The following is an 18,119-nucleotide window of genomic DNA, read 5'->3' as shown; positions in this document are numbered from 1 at the left end:
AGGATGGAGGCCAAGGTGGAGGCCTAGTCGAGAAGAGGGCTGAGACCAGCCTCGCTGAAGTTTGGTGGAGGAGGGCTCTGCCCTCTGTCTCTGTCGGAGGGAAATGATAAATTAAACCACCTCATCTAACCGGAAGAAGAGAGGAGAGGGAGAGAGTTCCAGGTGCTGCAGGTTGCCTGCAGGGAAAGGAATCGAGGACCTCTGCCTACATCCCAGCCCATCAGGCAGAGGGGGGGGCACTGGGACTCCCAGAGGGAAAACCACAGAACCCTGGGTTTCAGGTAAAAGGGTCTCCCATGTCTGCTTTGACGGTGGCCCATTCTGTGGATGAGAACGCTGAGGCTGGGAAGAGAGAAGAGAGTCCTGGGAAGTTGAGGGGGCCAGGACTCCCTTGGAGCCTGTTCCCCAAAAGTGGTGACATTTCAACAATTTTTAAAAAGTGTCATGGCAGTAACAGGAAGGAGAAGGAAAACAAGACCAACCTACAGCAAAAGCCCAGTTCCCGGGTCCCCATCATCCCCTTGCCCCCATTTCCCAGGACCAGCACCTCCCCCCAGGTCCCTTCTCCGCTGCTAGAATCCAGCTCCCCTGGGCCCAGAGTCCCAGTGCCAACACCTGCCTGAGCCCCTCCGCCTCTCCCCCGCAGGTCTGCTGGCGGAAAAGGACAGCAATTACTGTCTCTGCAGGACGCCCTGCAACCTGACCCGCTACAACAAAGAGCTCTCCATGGTGAAGATCCCCAGCAAGACGTCAGCCAAGTATCTGGAGAAGAAATTCAACAAATCAGAAAAATATATCTCGTAAGTTTCGTGGGCATGGGGGGCCGGGGTCAGGGAAATGGCGCAGGAGGAAACTGGGGGCAGTGGAGGAGGAGGCCAAGGGTAAGCAGTTCATTCAACTCAGAAGACAAAGACGAGTAAGATGCAACCCTGCCCTTGACCTTGCCGTCTGTGGGGAGACAAGTACACAAGGGAATGCCATATGGGGTGACGTTGGCTATAAGAGAGATGCACACAGTGTGAGGGAGTGACAGGTTAACTCCAGCTTCCATGGGGGTGAGCCCAGGACAAGCTTCGGAGATTGCTTAAAGGATGTAGAGGAGTTTCCCAGGCAGACCTTGCACATTCTGTTCCCTCTGCCTGGAATGCTTTTCCCTCCACTCTCTACCCAACTTTTTCTTCAGTAAGCAGATCTCCATTTAAACGTCATTTCCTCAGACAGCTAGATTAGGTCCCCTCCTGTTACTTTACTTTCAAAGTACTCTGGTGTTTTCCTTTATAACACCACAGTGTGTGATTCGACATTCCTGTTGTGTTTCCTTGTTTATGACCTGCCTGCCCTGGTAGATTGAAAAAAGAAACCTCTCTTTTTTTGTCCCCTGCTCTGTCTACCAAGTACTAGTGGAGCACCTGTCACAGAGTTGGTACTCAAAAAATCCATTTTAACAGAATAAACGAAGGAAAGGCCTGGGAGAAGAGGGTGGCCCAGGCCGAGGCTCAGCAGAGAGAATCAGCCCAGGACAGATGAGAGAACATTACAAGGGAAGGTGGACATGTCAGAGCAAGAGGGTCTCGTAGGCTGAGCTGGGTGGGGCGTGCAGGCCGCAGGGGGTGGGCTTTATCCTAAGAGAATAGGGAGCCTCCCAAGAGCTTCCAGAGGAGAGCGACTGTCTCCAATTTGTATTTCAGACCCCTGCTCTCCAGCAGGGTGGACGTTCCGCGATGATGGAAATGTTCTATAGCTGTGATGTGTCCAACATGGTAGCCGCTAGGCACGTGTGGCTGTTGAGCATTTGAAATGCAGCCCGGTGACTGTGGAACTGAACTGTAATTGTATTTAATTTGAATCAACTTAGCAGTCTCAGAAAGCTCCTTCAGGCGGCAGTATAGAAGATGGGGGGGATGCCAGATGGGGAGAAGGGAGGCTGTTAGGAGGCAGTTGCCGCAAACCAGGCAAGAGACGGTGATTCTTTGAAAGGCTCCACTCCTCTCCAGCCGCTCCCTCCTGCCAACACAGTCCCCAGACCCCATCCTGGGACAGCTTTTGCTCAGTGGCATGAGAACAAGGGGCCGTGAGGGCATTGTGAGCAACGTTGAAGGCAATGGGACTTGTAGGAGATGCCAGCCCCGATGCTTGGCAGACAGTGTGCAGGCAGGAACGACTTTCACTGCCAAGACGTGTCTCAGTAACACACCTGCCCAAAGGATCAAAGGGAGCCGCTGCGCTTCTGCCAGAAACACTCCCCCACCCCACCCCAGCCAGACACAGGTTTGCTCCCTGCAAACCTTCCCTGACTTTGGCAACTGACTCAGCAATGCCAGGGCAGGGCCTCCCACCAGTATCGACCCCGGTAAGAATTGGGGGGTGGTCTCAGGAGTGGGCAGGGGCACCACAGGCAAGGTCAAGCCTTGTCGGGAGACTACCGAATTCTTCATGCTAAGGACCTGGGCAAGCCCTCGGGGGGCTCAGAGACCCAGAAACCAGGCAGGACTCCTGGAAAGGTGCAAAGAGAGAGGGGAGGTAGAAATTAGGGACACAAGGGGGCAGCAGATGTAGGTCCCCAGCCCTGGGCGGGGGCTCAGGACTCTTGGTTTCAAGCTCCAGCTCTGCCGCTAACCAGCCCTGACTTTGGGCGAGTCGCCTCACTTCCCGGGCCTCCGTCCCTCCACCTTGCCGTGGGAAAGCTGCCTCAGATGTCCCCTGTGAATGCCGGTGGTTCCAACCGTGTTTGGTACTGGCTATTCCCTCTGCAGAGAGAACATCCTTGTTCTGGATATATTTTTTGAAGCTCTCAATTACGAGACAATTGAACAGAAGAAGGCGTATGAAGTTGCTGCCTTACTTGGTAAGTTGGGGTGTCATTGCATGAGTTTCTGCATCTCATACAGGGTGGGAGGGAGGGAGGAGGGACGGTGGGTGGGGAGGCATCAGACAGGTAGATACATGGCTTCCTGAGGAGTCTAGCCTTTTCATTTCTCAGTTACTCCCTCTCTCCTTGCTTCTGTCCCAGAATGGGAAGAAAGGAGCCCAATGTGGCGGAGATTTCAGGGCCCATCCATTCCCCAATGTGGGCCTCCATGTCCCTGTCTGTGCAATGAGGAGAGTGAGCGTAAAGGTCTCTCAGGGTCTTTCCAGCCCTGCCCTCTTGGATTCCATGGTCGTCTGCCCCGGTTGGAGTCAGAATCCACAGCCATGGAGGGAGGAAAGAGCTGTCACAGGGAGGGAACGAGGGAAGGTGGTCCCCAAGCTGGGCACGGTCAGGTCCCCGATGGAGTTCACCTGGAAAGTGATTTTGCTGCATTGAGAAGGCCAGTTGTTGTCCCCTGGACTGAGAGTCCCTTGTCAAATGCAAACGAAGAGCCACTTCCCCAGACACCCACAAACTTGACTGCCACCCCACACAAGTCCCCATGAGTTCCCTGACCCCATCGGCACATAATGGATACAAGGAGCTCACTTCAACCCAGCCCCAGCCCAGCCCCACACTCTCAAGAGCGCTGAGAGTGGACAGTTAGAGGACCTGCCCCTCCAGCCCTTCTCCCAACTCCCACTAACTCTCAGGAAAGGGTCTGATGCCTGGGCCCTGCAGGGAGAAACAGCTGTTGTCTCCGTGAACCAGCTGAACCAAGAGCATCCTGGGAGGGGCAGGTGCCTTCTACCTGGATGTATAAAGGGAAGAACTGGCTTTCAATCCAAGGGCCGCTGCAGACCAGCTGTGAGAATATGGGCAAGTGGCTTCACCTTGCTGAAGCTCAGGTCCCTCATCTGCAAAATGGGTTTAATAAAACCCATTTGTATGAGTCTGTTGTGATGGTTAAGTGTGATAAAGCCCCTAGCCCAGAGAGGGTCCATACATAGCAGCTTCTAGCACCCGGGCAGTTTCCATGCTGGGGACCCATGGCCCAGCTGGTGTGTCCAGGGGCTGTTTGAGCATTTCTACACCTCCTCCACAAGGCCAGGGAATGGCCCATAGCTCCGTGCCAGCTGAGTTAAGGTGACTGGCACTCAGCTTCAGAGGTCATGGTGGCCAAAGCCACTGATCCGTGCCCTGGGCCCCACGGTAGAGGTCATATACTGGAGATATGGGCCCTTCACCCACCCTGCCACCTGCCCTGTGCTGGCTCTGACCTTTGCTTCCCAAAGAGGACTCAGGATGCGTCTCCCCCTCGCCCCTTCCCTCCCCCGGCGCAGACTCACAGTCAGTCTCTCTCTGAGACACATGCACGCAGCGCAAGGAGGGCCTGGGCTCAGGATCTGTCATATCTGCATCAGATGTGAGGACGAGCTCGTTCCCAGCATCTCGCTCCCACCCAGAATAGCCCGCTGAGGAGACGGTGCTGCCATCTGGACTTCCGTGCCGAGAGCGTGCGCGCCACACTCCCGCAGCCAGCCGGCCGCTCTCTCAGTGCCACGCGGCCCGTTCTCACCTCCCGCTGTCAACACTCGCGCACACTTCGTGGGCACTCACGCCACCCGCGGTGCACCCCATCCCAGCCTGCACACTCCAGCCCCACACCTGCGGGCCCGTAGGCCACGCACACAGAGGCACACCTACGCCGCCCCACGTGCCAATCACGCAGCTGCAGAGACACACCCGTGCACGCAACAAGCCTAGGCAGACAGGCTGCGTGTCTACACACTCACACACCCACCCAAACACACGCCCACATCACACACTGTACACCAGCACCTACACATGCTCAGCACCCTCAGACACTCCCTGCCCACCTGCACAAACCCACACTCGCACACACTCGCACACTCAGCGTGCCTAACCTAGACAGAGATAACCGCCTGTATAAAACCGTCGACAGCCAGGTGTCTGCCTGCTGCTGGACAAACACAGGTATGCACAGCCCAGACCCTGGCATGTATTCCTCCCACTACAGACCCACACTGCACACACGTACAAACACACACCTCACACCCAACTTGCACGTCTGTAAGAACACACTCCCCTACGAGTCTTCATTAAACACAATAATGAGGGTGGTGAAGGAGAGGAAGAAGAGGAGCCAGTCTGAGCCCAGCACCAGGGCTCATGGGAAGAGCCAGCCTCCTCCCCACCATCTCTGCTGTTCACCTGGGGATGTGGCACTGGGCCCCACTCAGCCATAGCAGGGGACAGGTGGCACAGATCTACCCACCAGAGAGTTCTCAGACCAAGAGGTCAACCTGGCATCTCCACAGAGCTGTACCGCTCCCCCCGAACCACCCAGCCCTCTCTCCAGAGGCTGACACTCTTGGACATCAGAGCGGGAAAGGGCTCCACCATCTATCTCCTCCAACCCCCTCCCAACTGCCACCGCCACCAAATGTCTTTGGAGGCAAAGCTACAGAGAAGGTCAGGGCTCATCCAAGCCACACGCCAATTGTGGTCACTCGGAGCCCTGCTCTACCACACTGCCTCTGGGGCACAGCATCTCGGCTTCCGGGGATCAGAACCCCTTTGAGAATCTGGTAATGGTTATGGGCTCACCTGCTGCAAGTGCCAGGTGCACACCATTTCGCATTCAATTTCAGGAGGGTCTCCAGCTGTCTGAAGCCCTACCAGGAAAGTGGTTCTCGAACTCTGGTGGGCCCCAAAATTCTGATGTCCAGCCCCCAACCCCAGAGATCCTGATCCTACAGGCCTAAGGTATTTCCAGGCATCAGCACTGATTACAAGTCTCCCGGGAGAGTTTGATGCAGGGGGATCTGAAGATAAATCCAGAAGAACTTCTACCAAGGGGCCCATACACCCCAAGATAAGAACCTCAGCTCTGGAGAGAGTCCAAATTGAACATCTACCTTCGGGTAGGGGAGTTAGGGGACACCTGTGACCTTACCCCAAGGGCAGAGGTGGCCCTGAAGGCCATACCATAAATGGGTAGGTGAGGGGCCTCTGTGGTGCCATTGATCCCAAGACGCCCCCACCCAGGGCACCTGTCACAAGCGTCTCGGGCTAGATGGTGCCCTTGCCAGGACTACACACATCCTGACTCTGTATTCCCAGCACGGAGCCGAAGCAGGACACAGTCAGTGTGGCTCTGAGTGTAACCGAACAAGCCCGGCCCCCTGTGGGTGGTGAGATGGGTTCTGCGCCCCTCCGGTGAGCAGTCAGCTTAGTCCTCACCTGTGCCCGGTGCTGAGAAACAGCAGCTCTCAGAGCTGTGCCATGACAGAGAGAGCTGCCGAAGGCCTGAGCTCTGTGCGACCAGGCCCCGGCTCCCCTCGGAGGGGACCCTTCCGAAGGTCTGGTGTCCCTCTCGCTCTCTTCACCCCTTCCCGGAAGCTGTGTGAGTGAAACAACCTGTTTGGTCTTTTTCCTCTCTCTCCAGGTGATATTGGTGGTCAGATGGGCTTGTTTATTGGTGCTAGTATCCTCACAATACTAGAGCTCTTCGATTATATCTACGAGGTAAGATTTGGGGTTGCTCATGGCAAACAGCTGTAGGCTGGTGCCCTTGTCCTGCCCCGTGTTGGGAACTGTGGCACGGGGGAGATGGTGGCCTCTCGCCACCCAGCGGCTGCTTTCTCCTGTCCGCCAGTATCGTTGATCACCAAATCCTAGGCATAGGGGTGGGGGGAGTCTTAAGGGGGGTGGATGTAAGAGAAACGGAAGCCATGGGCCGATCCTCAGGGAGCCGGAAGAGCGGTGGGCTGTCTACACTGGCAGGGAAGGGAGGGGAGGGGTGAGAAGAAAGGGATGAGACCGTGAGAGATCAGCTCTGAGCCCCTCCCACAGCTAGGCCGGAGGTGGTGGCTTCGTACACGGGTGTGTCCACACCTGCACACACTCACACCATGCACACACCTGCCCCTAGGTGGCCCATCACCTATCACCTGAGTAGTGTCTTCCGTGGCCCAGCCAGGCTTCCGGAAGGGGCATTTCCCAGCAACCCTCATCAACCCCGAGCACGGAGACAGCAGGGCGCGCCCGCCGCTTCTGGCTGCTAATGGTCTGGGGAGATGTCTCCCTCCAAAGGCAGCTGGAACTTAACCCCTGAAAGCTTCTCAGATGACAGACAGCAGCTCCTGGCACTGACAGTTCCCGGGGCTTTGTCCATCTTCCCGCCTGCGTCTCCCCCTGAGAACCAGCCTGTGGGTGGGCCTGCCCCAGGTCTGTCCCCACCCATGTTCACTTGGAGGCCTCATCGCCCTGGCCGTGAGCTGGGCAATGCCCCTCATCCCCAGCGTGCCCCCCTGAACAAGGCAGTGGCTCCAGAATTGCCAAGGTGTGCCCAGACCTGTGACGAGCACCCCACCCCCCCGGACCTCCAGAGTCCAAGCACAGCAGACGGCAGCCTGCAGGCCAGTGTCCTGCCCCCCCGGAGAGGGCTGTTTTGTGACCAGAGGCCGCTGGGAATCATGAATGGGTGGTACCTTGTGACCAGGGTCCTCGGGAGGATCTCATCCCTCTCAGCGCGGTGACCCCAAACCCGAATCAGGTCCCACGGTCAGATTTTATTCTGCTTTGTTTATTAATTTTTGGGAAAAGCTATACAAAGTTATGGCAACTGAATCACACCAGGAAACATATTTAAGAACTCCCCTTTATTGCTGGGAATAAAATGTTATGAATTCAGGCATGTCCTGAGCTTGTGAACTGTGCAGTTGTCTGGTCTAAAAACTGAGTAATAATCTTGTCCGCTAGGCCTAGCCTCAGAAGGGGGTTGCAGGCTGCTGCTGGGGACAGACAGGCAGCCGGCCACACCAGCACATGCCACTTAGCTCTGCTCTCCAGCCACAAAGACAGCAGTGCACGCTGCAAGACAGGGCCCTTTGTTACCTCTTCCAAGATCTATCTCCTGTGACCAAATCCCACTTCTGCCACAAGGCTGGGCTGAGACAGATGGGCACCTGGAGCTGGCGGCTGGCTGAGTTGGTGCCACGGCTCATCCAGCCGCAGCCCGGGCAGTCGCTGCCTGATTCAGAGGTTCCCGGCCACGCCGAGTACAGGGAGGTCCCTCTGGCCTTGCATTATCCTCCCGCCTGACCAACCCCTTCCTGTTTCTCTTGCAGCTGATCAAAGAGAAGCTACTAGACCTGCTTGGCAAAGAGGAGGATGAGGGGAGCCCTGACGAGAACGTGGTAAGAGAGATCATTGATTGAAAGCTGTTCTGCTGCTCTGGCTTGCACAGGCAATATGGAACCAGATATCGGGGCCGGGCAGGAAGGATGTGACTCGCTGTACACCTTTCCATGGTTTGGGACACCTTGTTAGTTCCCAAATCCAAGGACACTCCAACTGAGCCTCAAGGCTCTCTCTGAGACTCATCCCAAAGGCAAGTGGGCAAGCCATGGATGCAACTGGGACCATGAGATGCTTCCAAGGGTAGGTCCCGCCCGGCCCAGTCCAGCTTCTCCTAGGCCAGGGGCTGCTCCCCTCATCTCACGGCATGGAAGGAACAAGAGATGCTCCATGTAGGTCTACTCCCTTATTCCCCAGGAGTGGCAAAAATGCAAGCAGGGGTGTCTCTGGCACTCGATCCCATTTGAAGGGGACATAGAGTATGGGGCCCCGTGAAGTTGGTGGTAGCAACAATATCCACTATAGCTACTGACTACCGTATGCCTAGTACATGTCAGGCACTGTCAGGCATTTTGTACTTGAGACAGTGGAAGTTCGGAGACCAAAGTCACACAGCTGGTGAGAGTCAGAGCCGGAGTCCCAGCAGCCTAACCACTGCCCTGCTCTGCCTCTCCTTCCTGTAGCCAGGGAGGAAGAACCCTGATGGCCGTCTACCACTCTCCTTCCCAAACTCAGTCCACTCCTGGGCTCAGGTCTTGGATGACTGATGCAGGTATCCCTGGCTCCCCTCACCCCCAGGAGTGGGCCCCAAATCAGCACTTCAGCCCTGGGAGAACCCACTGAGTGGCCGCTGCCTGCTTAAAGTCACCAAATCCAAAATGGACCCCAGCCACTTCCCCACTACAGGTTCCCATTTCTGTCTCAGACACTGTCTTTCTACCCAGCTACAAATCTTGCTGTGACCTCTGGACCGCTGCAGCCTCTGTTGAAGACAAGACAGATTCCGTTCAGGGGGAGGGCAGTGTGGAAGGGGCCCGAGCTCTGGTCTCAGCTGGCCTGGCTGGATCTCGGGGCCCTGCTGCCCGGCTGTGTGCCTGGGCGCAGGCTGCCTGACATCCCTGAGCACCTGCACCAGGTCAGCCCTTGGAGGGTAGATGTGGGTGAAGTGTCATCATGCCTGTAGGGCAGTCAGCCCAGTGGCTGGACTGTAGTAAGTGCTAAGTGGTCCCCTGCCCACCCCCATGGTCCCTCCTTCCCTCAGAGGGTCTCAGAGTCATAGCCCCCCCTGCATCCTGTTCCCCTCCTCCAGCTCTGCCCCACCCGGTCTCCCCGGTGTTCCTGGCACAGCCTCCGGGCTGGTCTCCCACTCCCATCCCACCGCAGCCTGGAAACCACCCTGAAGATTCAGCCCTGCTCAGGGGCCCCAACTACGGTTCCCAGGGGCCAGCTTAACCCTAAAGGTCCTTTGGGCAGCTCTGACCAGCTCTGCTTCTGACCTTTTGGGGCTTCTACCCTTCCTGCTTGGCCCTAGTGATTGGTGCCCCCTGCCCCAGGCCTAGCTACAGGCTGCACCTGCCCCACCGAAGCCCCATGGGAGGCCCCCAAGGGAGAGCGCAGGACTCTGGCCACCCAGCCCCAAGGCTACAGACCACTCAGCTATAGGTCCAGGGAGCCCACTCTCTGCCCCAGGGGGCACCTAGGTGGGCAACAGTAAGGATTCCGTTCGGCCTCATGCCTCAAGATCTGCCTCAAACCAGCACATCGCATGTCTGGGACAGGAGCAGCCTGGAAGGGGAGCACAGGCCCCAGGGTCGAGGCTGGGCTGCCGGTGGCATCGTGATGAACTTTCGCCAAATGAATAGTAACCCCCCACCTTCCCTTTCCCTCCAGAGCACTTGTGACACGATGCCAAACCACTCTGAAACCATCAGCCACACTGTGAATGTGCCCCTGCAGACGGCCCTGGGGACCTTGGAGGAGATCGCCTGCTGACACCCCTCGGGCTGCCCAGCACCCCCAAACAGACCTTGAGGCCCAAGACCCAGGACAGGGGACAGCAAGCGCAGGTGGGATGGCCCCTGACGCTGGAAAGAAGCAAGAGCCCCCTATGCACACATTGCAAACTAGCTGCCAAAACCTCGCTCCGGCCACACCTGACGCGGTGCGTCCTCGGGCCCCGCCGTGCGTCCCTCTTAGGAGAGATGAGTCACACTCTGGAACTGTCCAAGAACCGACCTGCCATCACATCTCACTGCCAGATGTATAAAGCACCTGCATGCTCAGACTTCTTACAGCGCCACCTCCGTGTCTGTCTTGTACATGACGTTCCTCCACGCGGTTTCCAGCGTCCACTCTGCTGCCCGTGCAGTGGGACCAGATTCCAGCTCCAAAGTCACCATGAGGCCATCCTGGAATCAGAACTGCACAGTCAAGAGGGAAACCGCAGAACTCTCCGCTACATTCAGTCCTTGTGTAGTTTGTGAAGGTTCTTAACCTGCCCACAAACCCCTCTCCCCCCAAGCTGGCCCGTGGGGCATCGGCGCCAAAGGTGACCCGCGCCAGCCTCCCTCCCGCCCCAGCGCCTGTGACGGCGGCACGGCAGCCAGGGTGACTCCAGTGTTATCCATGGTGCCCATGTCGTCCTTCTCTCCCTGTGACACAGCTTGTACAGTCTGATTCTTTTCATCTGGGGGGCTTTTATGTTTGTCCGTCGGAGATTTGTTCTGTTTTGCTTTGTTTTACGCTTTTTGGTTTTGATGTTCTGAGGTTCGATTTGGTTTTCCCATTTTCTCTGGCGTTTATTTATTCGTGCTTCAAATCACAGTCATATTAAAAGCTGGTCTTGTGGAAATGGCTGAGTCATTTCTGCCTTTCCTGCACATCCACGTCTCTCTCCCAAGGACTTAGGGAAGGGCTGGACCCGCCAGGCCAAAACATGACAGATGATGTCTATATAAACTTTTGTGCAACAACAGTTACCTTTACAAAGTGTGTACACTCCATATTTGTATTCTATTCTAAATGTGTGAAAATGATCGATCACAACCATGTAAATGCTACAAGACCCGCTGACACGTCCCAGCCCCCATTCTGAAGGATGCTGCCCGAGACCACAGGCACGCGGCCTGGGGAACACCACCCGGATCTGGACACTGTAAAGGGGGCCTCTGCACCCCTCTGCACCTCTGTCTGCTGCCCTGACTCCTCCTGACCCTGTCAGCGAATCAGGGCTGGATACAGGCCCCAGCATGGCCACCTCCCACACACCAGCCTTTCCGACCTTCTCCCAACCCCACTTCCCCACCCCCAGCGAACCAGCTGGCTCTGTTCCTCCCGAGGTCACATTTGCACTCTGCCCTGCCCCCACCATGGCTCCTGAGAGGACGTCTGGGTGGGACCGCAGGTTGGGAGGTGCCTGTGGAGCACATGAGGCAGGGTGTGCCCTTTGAAGCCACCAAGGGGCAAAAGAGAGCTTCTCACTCAGCCAGAGTCCTTACCCTGTGGCATCGTTGTGCTAGCTCCAGGACACTTCCTCCAGCCCAACCTGTCACCTCCTCTCCCGCTCCCTGCTCAAAGTCTCCCCCAGGGCAGTGAAGAAAGGCCTGATGTGGCTGTGCCCTCCCCCATGCACAGGTGCATGAAAGCACTGGCTGGACCAGGGATTCAGGGTCTGGGCCCTGCTCTGCCATCCAACCCCTTCTGTCTATCTCTCTCGCTCTCTGTCTCTCTCCATGACCCACTAACAAAGTTATTTCTCCAATGTGACAAATCTAAGACAGTCTTGCACCAGGGGTTGGGAGCCCTGGCCCCTCGACCTTCTCCTCTCAGTAGCTGGATGACAGTGGCTGAGGCCCTGCCCCTCTCTGGGCTCAGCTCCCTCAGTTTTAAGATGAAGCTGCTACCTTCCTGTGCACAGGGAAGACCAGGGCCAGATGGTCTCCTGAGGCCCCTCCATCCTCGAAGTGCTGTGACAGCACTACCTCCCCAGCCGGTGGGACTAGTTCGCCGGAACTCACACACAAGCGTGGCCAGGAACTGGCAGTGCAGGGACTCCACAGCTGGGACAGTGCTCCCCTGTGATGCCTCCTCCCAAGCATTCCCTGAGCTGGGGCTGCCCAAGCTGTTGGCACAGTTAACAGGGTTTTAATTCCTAGAAACAGAGGCTGAAGTTGCTGCAAATGGCCCTGTTTTATTTTCTATCACTATCGCAGCAAATTGCCATTACCTTAGTGGCTTAAAACAACACAAATGTATGCTCTTACAGTTCTGTAGGTCGAAAGTCTGACATGGGTCTCATTGAGCTAAAATCTGGGTGTCAGCAAGGCTGCGTTTCTTCCGGGGGGCTTCTGGGGATAGTCCATGTCCTTGCTTCTTCCAGCGTCTAGAGGCTTCCCACACCGCTTGGTTTGTGGCTGCATCCTCTATCTCCAAAGCCAGCCGTGATGGGTAGAGTCCTTCACATCACAAAACTGCCCTTCTTCCATAGTCACGTCTCCCACTAGCCCTGAGTTCTCTCCCACTTCCCTCTTCCATTTTTAAAGGACCCTTGTGACGACATTGGGCCCACCACATAATCCAGGATAATCTCCCCCTCTCAAGGTTGTTATCATTAATAACTCAATCACATCTTCAAAGTCTCTTTTACACTGCAAGGTCACATCCCCAGGGATGAGGATGGGGACATCTTTGGGGGCCGTTATTCTGCCTCCACGAGCCGTTGGACCAGACAGCCTGATGCTGTCATTTTCCAGGTGAACAGAGCCACAAGAGGAGAGGAGAGACTGGCCGAGGCTCACACGGTGAGTTAGCGGCAGTGCCAAGGCTCTACCTGTAAGCTCCCAGGATCACAATTCCATTGTCGACCTACCAAGATGGCTCCCTTCAAGCAAGAAGGACTGAAAGTGATCGTTTTTCCAGACTTTGCCAGGGTATGGAAGCCCCTCTCCTGAGACAAACTCACTCCTGACTGTATCAGGCTGGAAAATGTCTTGCTGGGACTTAGACTGTCAGGTACAGGCCGGGCGCGGTGGCTCACGCCTATAATCCTAGCCCTCTGGAAGGCCGAGGTGGGCGGATTGTTTGAGCTCAGGAGTTCGAGACCAGCCTGAGCAAGAGCGAGACCCCGTCTCTACTAAAAATAGAAAGAAATTATATGGACAGCTAAAAATATATATAGAAAAATTAGCCGGGCATGGTGGCACATGCCTGTAGTCCCAGCTACTCGGGAGGCTGAGGCAGAAGGATCACTTGAGCCCAGGAGTTTGAGGTTGCTGTAAGCTAGTTACCACGGGCATCAGAGTGAGACTCTGTCTCAAAAAAAAAAAAGACTGTCAGGTACAGGACAGCAGGGATCCGAGGGTGGCCTCGAACTGCTCCTATCAAGGACAGGAACCAAATTAAATATCTACTTGGTTAGTTGGGAGTCTCTTTGAGACTTCCACCTTGTTCCAATTTAACAATTTCATACATTTTTTAAAAAATCTATAGCATAAGTCGCAATTTGAACTGCTTCATTGGATTTCTGGCTTCCTTTTCAGGAAAAAAAAAATTTAGATCAATTTGTGACGGCGCAAAGAATATTTGAATATGTTTGGATTGTTTCAGGGCTCACACAGGCATGTGCCCCCACTGATTTGGGGATTCGGGTTTTGTTCAGCTTGGTCCAGGTCTATATTCGTCACCCATTTAAAGAAAAAAAAAATAGAAAATCCAAGAGAGAAAATCCATAATCAGTTACTGATTATGAATTGGGTGTTAACAAAAGACACAGTCTAAATTCCAGGGAGTGGTGGGGCGTTTTTATTATTGTCACCTCAAACGAGTAGCTGCGTGTGCAATCATTTCCTTAGCGAAGACGTGGCGAGGTTGGGTGGACAGAGGAGGCTCAGGGATGTGCCACGTTATCAGGATTGACCCAAACAACGACACGAAGGCCACGAAGTTTGGAACAGGCACACGTCCAAACCACAAGGTTGAATTCTCGGTGACCTCAGAGCGTCAGGTTAATTAATTCATTATTCATAATGAATTGATGGCACAGGACCTCAGAAACAGACGTGGTGAGGAGTGCCGCAGTCGGGGACAGCGACGGGATGGAGCCTTGCCGTGAGTGTCCGCGCCAGGGCACTGAGCCAGCTGCTCGCACACTGTTGCTTTGTTGTTTTTGGCAGAGAGAGGCCAGAGTTATTTTATTTTCCTCCTTCCAGTTTGAAGCTATTTTTATGGAAGTTTTAACCATGAACACGCCATGTCAGGAGTTTGCAGGGCCGTAAGCACTGATTAGGGGGAGACCAGAGTCCATGGAGGGTCTCTGGAGAAAGGCTCTTGGCCAGCTGGGAAGGAGGACATTGGAGGCAGGTCCTGCCCACAGGGCTGATCCTGGAGGGTCACGTGTTCCCACAGGTAAAGCTCAGCTCAACCCACCTGAGACCAGAGGCCCAAGGAAAACCTCTTCCTCCACAAGCTCAGAGCTCGGTTCACCTTTAGGAACCGAATTCTGCACAGGGCTGAGGGCCTGCCTCCATGAGGTCCCAACAAATCTCATGACCCCAACAAAGAAAGGGGGGCTCAGAGAGGGCAAGGAATTTGAGGCTGTGCTGAGAGGCTGGGAGTTGCAAATGAGTGGGGAGAAAAGCATTAGCTTAGGCTAATCTCCCTTGGCTTGGGATGTCTCCATAAACTCCTGGGGACCAAGGAAGAGCTTGAAGGACATTAGCCGTGACACCCTTCTCAGCATGGGGACCAGGACCTTCGTCCTTTGGCACCTGCCTACTTCTCGGTGGTCATTTAGGACATTTTCCCCTTCACTGCTTTGCTTGCATCCCCTGATCCTATATACAGTCCCTTGCACTGTCCTTCTCCCAGCCCCCGGGCTTGGCACACGCTGCTCTCTCACTCCCCTCAACTGGAAAGCTCGACACATCTTTCGTAGTCATCTGTTTACTTGTCGGTATTCCCTACTAAGATTATAAATCCCTTGAGGGCAAGTAACAGACAGTCGAGCCACACTAGTCCGATGACTGGTGGCCCTGTGATCTGCACACATCCAGCGATCCGCCCCTCCTTCCTTCTCCCGCTCCCTCCCCAGCTGTGCCAGAGACCCTGCTCCACGTGGCCCTGTGCCCAAGGGTCGGGGGTGTCAGGGCTGGCTTCCTGTAAAACATTAATTTATAATCTCGTTTAGATCACTGCGTCTCTTAAAAATAAGGTGAAAGCTACGAACTCCGTCCTCAGAAAAAATGCACATGGTCACATAGATATACACAAAATTTTACATACAATCTTAGGAGGGTTATGGACTCCTGGGGCCCATTTGTGAGCCTCTGGGGACCCACCAATGTTAGGCAGAGTCACCCTATCTAGAAAGTGCTAAACAATCCTGCAAAAGAACATGACAGGATCACAAAAAGCTACCAACATTTCTTCTCCTAAAATGACACAATGACTGTCATTTTTCAATTTACATCAAGGGAAAAAAAAATAAAGACAGATAGGATTTGATCAATTTCAAGTTTTTTTCCTCCCATCGTTGTTTGAAACCTTTGGTACCTGCCGCACGCAGCCTGGGTACTAGCACATTCTCAGAGATGGCAACATGAACAGGCAGAAATGAATATGAACAGGAAAACTTGGAAATGTGATTGCATAAGATTGTTCTATGCATGTGAAGATTTTGAGGGCTGAGGAGACCCGTGTACACAAAAAGCAACTGGAGCATCTACTTCGCAGACATCCCCACGGCCTGGTTCTCCAAGAACGTGACCACTGGGTCCACTGCATCTGGGAAATATATGCATGATGTTCTCTGGCTGCCACTAAGCCTCCAAACACGTCCCACTGGTGATACCTCGTTTGTTTCTGAGCAGCGCTACAGTGGGGGGGGGGTTGTTAAAACCACCCTCCCCCTACTGTGAGTGATGCTTTGGGACAGGGATTTGGATGTCTTGTCTCCCTGAAGCTCACTCTGCACCATGTCTCTGAAGGAAGGGGCTCATTTGGCTAAATTATCACCATTATGGGCCATTTGTCTTTAGTGTAATTCGGACTTTTGTGGCTTCTTTGTAAATGGAGTTATAGCCAAGTTAGAACAGGCCCAATACAAAGTGATTGGTGGACACCAAAGCACACCCAGCTCAACCAGCCTTAGCAGGCGGAGGGTCAAGAAACAGCCGGAGGAAGACATCCCACCAGCAGGCTGGGGTCTCTGCCGCAAATCCATCACTCCACGAGCATCTTCCACTGTGCTAGGCACTGGGAATTCATCTATCAAGAAGACACAGAGTCTAGTGGGCAACACACATGTACATAAACACCTGAGCAGAAAGAGCTACAGAGGTGCCCAAGGCACAGTGCACTCACTGGGGGAGATGCACCTGGGCCTGTCTGACTGGCTGAGCTGGAGCAGGTATTGCCTGAAGCCTTGAGAGCCAGGTAGAAGTTGCCAGGCAGGCAATTTTGCAGAGTAGATACCTGAGACAAGGCCTGACTGAAGAGAAAGGAATAGCCACTCAAAGATCTGAGGAAATGACATCAAAGAAGGCTGAATAGCATGTGCAAAGGCCCTGTGGTACAAACTATTTGTTGCACCCAAAGGACAGAGTTTATTAACTAGAGTGTGATGAGTGAGAGGAAGAACAGCAGGTGATTGTGAACGGTCTGAAGCAGCATGATACTCTTGGGAACTGACTGCCAGGAACAGAAACCAGCTCAGCCAAAGTTTCCAAATAGTTGAGAGATGAATCTGTAATGGTCAGCTGAGCCTTGGTCATGAAAGAACCTGTATACCAAGCCCAGGAACTTGAACTCAAAGGTGAGAAAAGCCATTGGAACCAAGATGCAGGGCAGAAATGAGACAGAAAGCTCACCCTCAGGGAGGAGGTGGCATGGTGGCATGGCAAGGACCAAGGTTAGAGGCAAGGACACCCTTAGGAAACCACTGCAGTTGTCCCGGGGAAGAAGTGATGAGGGCTAGATTCGAAGCAGCTATATAGAATAGAAAAGGAGGGACAGTTTCCCCGAGATAGAAGGCGAAACAGGCAGGGTTCACGGCAAACGGGAAGTGGGGTGAGAGTGAGAGGGAAGCAGGGAGACGTGGCCTGGTTACTCTAACCACACTGAGCACTGCACTCAGGGGCCGAGCCTGCAGCCCCTCCGGCTGCACTTTCAGGTGGGCCTGCGCACGCTTTAGCCCTTCCCACTGGAGGCCTCCCTGGCTGCGGTCAGGGCACTCTCCCCTGATACTCCTCCATCTCCCCCTGCCTTGGGGCACCCACCCAGCCCAGGCCCCCGGGATCTCTTGTCCAGGCCTGACCCCTGCCCAGCCCCACTGTGGGTGGCCCTGCAACCATCATGCCAGCCCAGAGCTCCCAAATCCTTTCAACAACTCTCCCTTGGTTCCAAGAGCCTCACTCTGCCTCCTCTGGGCTCCTTTTCCAGAAGAGCTGAATGGAACTCAGGGGGCAGTCGGGTGACAGGGGCAGCAGAAGTCTGAAGTGAAGTTGAACTAGAGGCAGGACTCATCCAAGAACGGATGGGACGTGGGTCTCTGGCAGTGACCATAGCAACAGCCCCTCAGCAAAGCGCAGCCAGAGCACACTCGCAGTCATGCCGACCTGGGCCTGCCTCCCTGTCTGTAGAATGGTGACCATCAAGGTCCCTGCAACATACTGTTGTTTCACAGTCAAATGTGATGATGCCCGGCACAGGGTAGGCTCGCTGCGTTTGCTTTCATATTTAAGAGAGAGCAGCTTCTCCCCACCTCTGATTTAATGGCCCCCTTAGTTGTGGAAGCCCCCACCCCCAACAGCGTCCTTCTCCACCAGCCATTCGTATGAGCAGCTCTCGAGTCTTGTCGTCACCTTGACCAGACCGGCAGTGGAAGGAGACTGGCCTGCGTCACCAGTGGTGGACGTCCAGTGCCCCTCTGGCGTCTGCTGACCCAGTGGCATTCAGAGATGACAGTTAGTGGGAGGGGCAGGGGGCCCCGACATTGTTGTCCCCTCCCCTCCCTAGGAGTCACCATCCATGTCTCCACCAACGGTTCAGTACTTGCAACATTCTTTGAATCTACAATCGGAACTCAGAGCTCAGCCCTCTCACACATCAA

The 18,119-nt window shown here is 54.8% G+C and overlaps 1 protein-coding gene across 2 annotated transcripts in view; it reads left to right on the top strand.

Moving 5' to 3' along the window:
• ASIC2 (acid sensing ion channel subunit 2) overlaps window positions 1-10,865 on the top strand; it is a 984,251-nt gene extending 973,386 nt beyond the window's left edge. For both annotated transcript variants that reach the window (XM_045525474.1, XM_045525473.1), the window contains exons 6-10: window positions 647-800; window positions 2,754-2,845; window positions 6,321-6,400; window positions 8,005-8,073; window positions 9,905-10,865. In XM_045525474.1, coding sequence (XP_045381430.1) covers window positions 647-800; window positions 2,754-2,845; window positions 6,321-6,400; window positions 8,005-8,073; window positions 9,905-10,006 — 497 coding nt within the window. In that variant the 3' untranslated portion in view covers window positions 10,007-10,865. The remainder of the gene's footprint in view (window positions 1-646; window positions 801-2,753; window positions 2,846-6,320; window positions 6,401-8,004; window positions 8,074-9,904) is intronic.
• Window positions 10,866-18,119: the final 7,254 nt, after the last annotated feature.

The sequence above is a fragment of the Lemur catta genome, chromosome 15 (genome assembly GCF_020740605.2).
Source record: "Lemur catta isolate mLemCat1 chromosome 15, mLemCat1.pri, whole genome shotgun sequence".
NCBI lineage: Eukaryota > Metazoa > Chordata > Mammalia > Primates > Lemuridae > Lemur > Lemur catta.
The sequence above is the reverse complement of the archived record's forward strand: the minus strand, read 5'-3'. Positions and strand labels throughout refer to the sequence as shown.